General features: G+C 37.1%; 1 protein-coding gene across 1 annotated transcript; it reads right to left on the reverse strand.

Moving 5' to 3' along the window:
• On the reverse strand, positions 3272-5548 carry LOC109847201 (protein FAR1-RELATED SEQUENCE 5-like). The gene has a single exon (XM_020416445.1). It carries the CDS (start codon positions 5546-5548, stop codon positions 3272-3274), a length of 2277 nt encoding a protein of 758 aa, XP_020272034.1.

Consider the following 5864-nt stretch of genomic DNA (forward strand, 5'->3'; position numbering starts at 1 on the left):
TTTTTCTGAAAAAATTCAGCGCGATTCCTCGACAAAAGCTCTGCTCTCTCTCCCTAAAAATTAAGATCCCCAACTCTCTCTCACCAAAAGCTCAGATCCCCAATTTCTCAAGTCCTCTTCCTCCCCCTCTCGATCTCTCCTTTACGAGCTCCAGGCCCCCACTCCTCCGCGTTCGATCTCCCTCACGCCGACCAGCTCCACGAGATCCATGAATCCCTCCTCCACGAGATCCATGAATCCCTCCTCCACGAGATACAGTGCGCCGCTAAGAGCTCCTCCTCCACGAGATCCACTCCCCCGCCAATCGAGCAGCGCTCTTCCCTCGCGATCCAGTCCAGCTCCACGAGATCCACGAATCCCTCCTCCACGAGCTACAGTGCGCCGCTAAGAGCTCCTCCTCCACGAGATCCACTCCCCCGCCACGAGCTCCTCCTCCACCAGATCCACTCCCCCGCCGACCGAGCAGCGCTCTTCCCTCGCGATCCAGTCCGCCAATGTAGGTCATTTTCTATTTTCTCTCCAATTTTCTGTTCATCAGCACATCCCCTATTAATTTTCCGTTCATCAGCAAATCCCCCATTTGAGTTTAAAACTATAAAAGAAGCCCCCATTACAGAAGACCACTTTAAGTTTGAGTTTTTTTTCAACTAATACCCATATTGATGCTATATGAAATGGTAAAATGTCCAGGTTATCCTTTGTCAGATTATAATTCTAATTAATTTCTCTCCAATTTTTCGTTCATCAGCACATATAAATTCCTCATGATGAGAGTTATCCTTTGTCAGATTATAAGAGTGTCAATTTTGTAACATATATATTCCTCATTATGAGCTAGAAACAATTGCAGTTGGGGTTGTCAATTCTGGTTGTAGACTGAATTGATTGGTTTGGTAGTTTTTATGTCCATTTCTGTTGTTATGTGGGTTTAGTTCATGTAATTCAATAATTTTCTTGTGATTAGATTCAAACTGTAAGTGTATTGTGACATGTGACTCTAGTTAGTGATGATCAATTTCTAGTTGCAGCAGTTTAATTTTTTTTTGCATTTCAAATATTCTAAGTAAGCGCATAATTTATTTCATAACAAATCAGCCAACATTAGTGGATTGAGGACTGGCGAATGCTTGCTTTCATAAGGGCATATTCTAGAGGAGAGCTCCTTTATTTTGTTTTCGTTTGGTGGATTGAGGACTGTCAAATGCTTACTTTGGTATATATATTTTAGAAAATGCTCATCATTTGAAATTCATGCTCCTTGGCATCTTGTAGATTTGCTTGTCTTTTTTCCATTGTTAATGCTCATTCATTTCAGATAATGCTACACTATATATAGAACTGCATCTTGAACATTTGCTTGTATTTAATCCATTGATAATATCTTTTTACGGCACAAATTTGTAGGTGATATAATGGCAAGAAAGAGTTTTTATGTTGTAAAGAGAGGTAGACGTTGTGGCATATTTTATAATTGGGATGAATGCAAATCTCAAGTTGATAGATTCCCAAACGCCTCCTACAAAGGGTATGCAACATATGAAGAGGCTTTGAGTGAATGGGAGAAGCACTTAAGCGCACGTGATTCAGCATCCATCTCAAGGCATGTGCAGCCACCTGTTTGTGTTCAAGAACAAGGGTTTCCAGGGGGGCATAATCTTATTGAGGACAAGGGACCACTTGGGGAAACTGCTATTTCCTCCATCCAAGCTTTTGTATTAGGTTCAGTGTTTACAATTTTAATATTTCTAGTATGTATTGTTGCAATATGTGTTGGTTTCTCTATTGGGGGAAACACTTGATGTGATTCGTGTATGATTTTTCAATGTCAGAATAAGCTTGCATAACTTGGATCATTTTCTACTTAGTTTGTACTCAAGTGTGAGCTTGTTTGTGGTAGTTTGTTTTATGTCATATTCAAGGTGAACCCTTGTAATATATATGTATATGATGGTAAACTTTCATTATTGTATCAGATAATGCCATAATGGCTTGTTTTATGCCATAGTGAAAGTTGAATGTTTCTATCCTATGTATTCTTGTCATTTAAGTCCTGAAATGTACATGCTGTCCCATGAATTTTATGTATGCTGTCCTTGGCATATGGTTTTATGTATCCATGTCCTTCTTAACGCACTTATATGTATGTTGTCCCATGAATTTTAATCTTGTGTAGCACCATTGATATCCTTCTACATTTAATTTAATTCAGCGTGTAATCATTTTGTAAAGTTCTTACTGACACTGATGTATGGTATCCTTTCTTATTCTTTTGCTATTACTACCTGTGTTTTTATTTTTGAGGTCTTAATTATATATCATGCGGACACTTAAACCAATTGAAGTTTTCTTAACATGTGCACTGTCTAGGAGTGAAGCGTATGGACTTAAATAGTTCTCTCGTTTTAGTGAGAAATCTTTAACAAGGATTCAATGTCTTTAACTACTTTGGCATTTTCTTTCAGCCAGCAGTGGCAGCTGGTAGGGGGGAAAGGCATGGTCTGTTGCTAGCCAAACTCTTTTTCTTGAAAATTTGTTAATGCTTATGATGTAGGAAAACCCACTTTCGCTTGCCATTTCTTTAAAATTTGTGCTCTTATTTGCAAATCAAGCATAAAACCGTAATTTTCCATGAAATTAAACTGAAATCACATGCCTCTCAATTCACCTTGTTGGGCGTATGACTGGACATACTGCTATCTCCTGTCATAGTCTAAGCCATTTTATTTTTATTTTTTAGCATCTATCCAACAATCCCTCATGCTGCTAAGCCATTTTATTTTCTAAAGCCTGCAATACTCTACAATCCAGCTTTGAACAACCACAATAAAACTCATAATTCCCGAAGTTTTATCTTACATTACATTTCTGGCTTTGAAAACAGTAGTTCATTGAAATTAAAAATTCTGTCAACAGTTTAAAGACATGACATAATCCATTGCTAATTCTTCTTTGTTTCCTCATCTTCTCACAAGATTCCTCTTCTTCTCCTCAAATTGGGTTAGCTGCAAATTTTATAAATCCCTGCAAATTTCAAATTAGGTTAGCAGCATGAGGGATTGTAAGGGAATATATAACATTGTTAATGGTTGCTAAGCATGCAGTTTATGTTGCCAATATTGAATGAAGACAAAATAAGATGGCCAACATTAAATAATCAGTGAAGTGGTATGAGGCCAATATTGAATGAAGATGGCCAACATACAATAATCAGTTAAGTGGTATGAGGACAATGGGTAAGAATACTACTACATATCTGCTACATATAAGAAATTCATGAAAAAGCTACATATGGAAAAAAATTAATTGTACATTGACAAGTTGACTTTACAGCTAGTTCTATAATGCCCGAGTTCACCACATCTGCTACATATACGCTTCTTCCTCTATAATGCCCGAGTTCACCACATCTGCTACATATACGCTTCTTCCTCTCTTTCTTTTCTTGTGCTTGTTCTAAGCCTGACTGAATTCTAGTAGCACATATACGCTTCTTCCTCTCTTTCTTTTCTTGTGCTTGTTCTAAGCCTGACTGAATTCTAGTAGCATTGCGTGGACGACCTTTAGTCCTTGCAGGTTTTTCAAGATCATGAACTGTAATCTGAGGAATGTTCTCCATTGTATGAGAAATTGTTGCGGAAATCTGATGATTATCTTCTGTTTCTTTAAGTTCTTCTTCAAGTGATTCTAAGAAATTTGTTAGCACATTATCTAATTTCTGCATCCTCTCTTCTGAATCAAATGTAAGCTCGAGCACATTATTGAATTTTGCTCTTAAAGCCCAAGATTTCAACAAATTAATCTTCTCTTCACAACTTGTGATGTTTCTTCCAAATACAATATTGCCAACGCCAATGTTACGATGTCGAGCATGTATAGTCCAACGGTGTAGGATGTAATGCTCGGGTAATGAAGAAATTTGCCTAGCCATCATTAGCGACAATATATGTCTACATACAACACCATTAGTTTCAAACAGAGCACATGTACAAATAAACTGTATCTTACTGGATTGTTCATAAGTAACCACCTCCCATTTTCCTCTATCTACAAACTTACTAATCTTGTATTCAACAATGTCCCCATCTTTTCTCAATTCTTCACAAAACTCTATAGCAAATCCTTTGAATTCTATTTGGAACACATCAAACATGTTACATGTATACATTTCTCCAGCTTGGACCTCAATCGGATGCCCAAGGAGCATGACAGGCTTTGTGTTAAGACTCTTGAAATCTTCATGGGCTTCACTTATGCGACGATGAGTTAATGCTTTTTCATATTGTAGAACAAACTCGTGTAATTGAGTTTGTGAGTTAACATACCCATCAAAAAATGCATTAATACTTTCACTTCTTTGGCTCGATCTCATTCCAGCAAAAAAAGTGTCCTTCAAATAACATGACACCCAATGTTCTCGATATTTGTAAACATTTTGCAACCATCCATCCCCTTCTTCATTTATATCAAAATTCTCCTTCATCTCTAGCCAATATCCTTCACACTGTTCAATTGAAGAACTATTACACCATAAACCCCAATACCTTTGAAACTGTTCACCATAACGAGAAGCCAAAGTAGGCAAGTGATCGGTAATATTCTTTTTCATGTGCCAAAAGCAATAATGGTGTCTTGTCATTGGAAACACAGAGTGAATAGCATTACACTTGGCTCTATCCTGATCTGTTATAATAGCACCTGGTTGAACCCCATGCATGCATTTAAGCCATTCTTCAAATAACCACACAAATGTATCTTCTTGTTCATCAGCTAATAATGCAAAACCAAGTAAAGTGGACTGCCTATGATGATTCACACCAGTAAATGGAGCAAATAGAAGACTGAACTTATTAGTTCTGTATGTCACATCAAACACAACAACATCACTAAATTGCAAATAAGGCGCTCTTGATCTTCCGTCAGCCCAGAAAACACTCCTCATTTGTCCACTACTGTCCACTTCTATTGCAAAATAGAATTCTAGATCATTCACTGTCATACTCTGAAAATGTTTTATGATAGATATGCATTCATGGCCAATATTGTTGACTCTTTGGTATCTGATGTGATCAATACACTGTTGTGGTGTCACTAATTCGCCTTCTCTTCCAGTGGTTACTCTTTGGTATCTGATGTGATCAATACACTGTTGTGGTGTCACTAATTCGCCTTCTCTTCCAGTGGTTACATTAATGACGTGAGAAATAGTGGATGGAGGCATACCTTCTTCTTGCAAACTCTCAATAAGTTTTTTACAACTTTGAGATTTATGGAATTGTTGGTGTGATCTGTGCATCTTTGCTTTGTCTGGACTACTCAACACATGATTTGTATGTTCTTCAACAAACCCCGTGACCTCCCACGATTTGTCCTCCAATACTTTAACTCTCATCATTGCCTTACATCCCACTCGGGTCTCTCGCCGAAAAGGCATCTCCATCTTATCTCTATTAGATCTATAGCCCTCCTTATCACAAACAAACTTTCTGTCTAGCATGTCTCTTGTCTTCTTCGAATAATTTACCGTGCTCTTCCTTATTCCAAAACCCATCAACAATGCGTAATGGTTATAATAGTTATAAGCTTCTTCATAAGTATTAATTCAGTTTAAACTCTCAAAACAATCTAGTGTAAATCTACTATAGTCATCAGCATATAAAATGTCTGAAATGCCCGTGAATAAAATACATGAATTTATAACCAAGACTCAATAAGAAAAATACATGAATTTATAACTATTATCATGATTGACTCATGTACATAACTTCTTCACGTTTGTGTCCATATATGGTAAGAAAATAATAGAAATTGGTTGATAAAATATTTTGAAAGAAGGAATCATGCAAAGGATTTGATGTCGAAAATTT

Source organism: Asparagus officinalis, chromosome 7, assembly GCF_001876935.1.
Source record: "Asparagus officinalis chromosome 7, Aspof.V1, whole genome shotgun sequence".
NCBI lineage: Eukaryota > Viridiplantae > Streptophyta > Magnoliopsida > Asparagales > Asparagaceae > Asparagus > Asparagus officinalis.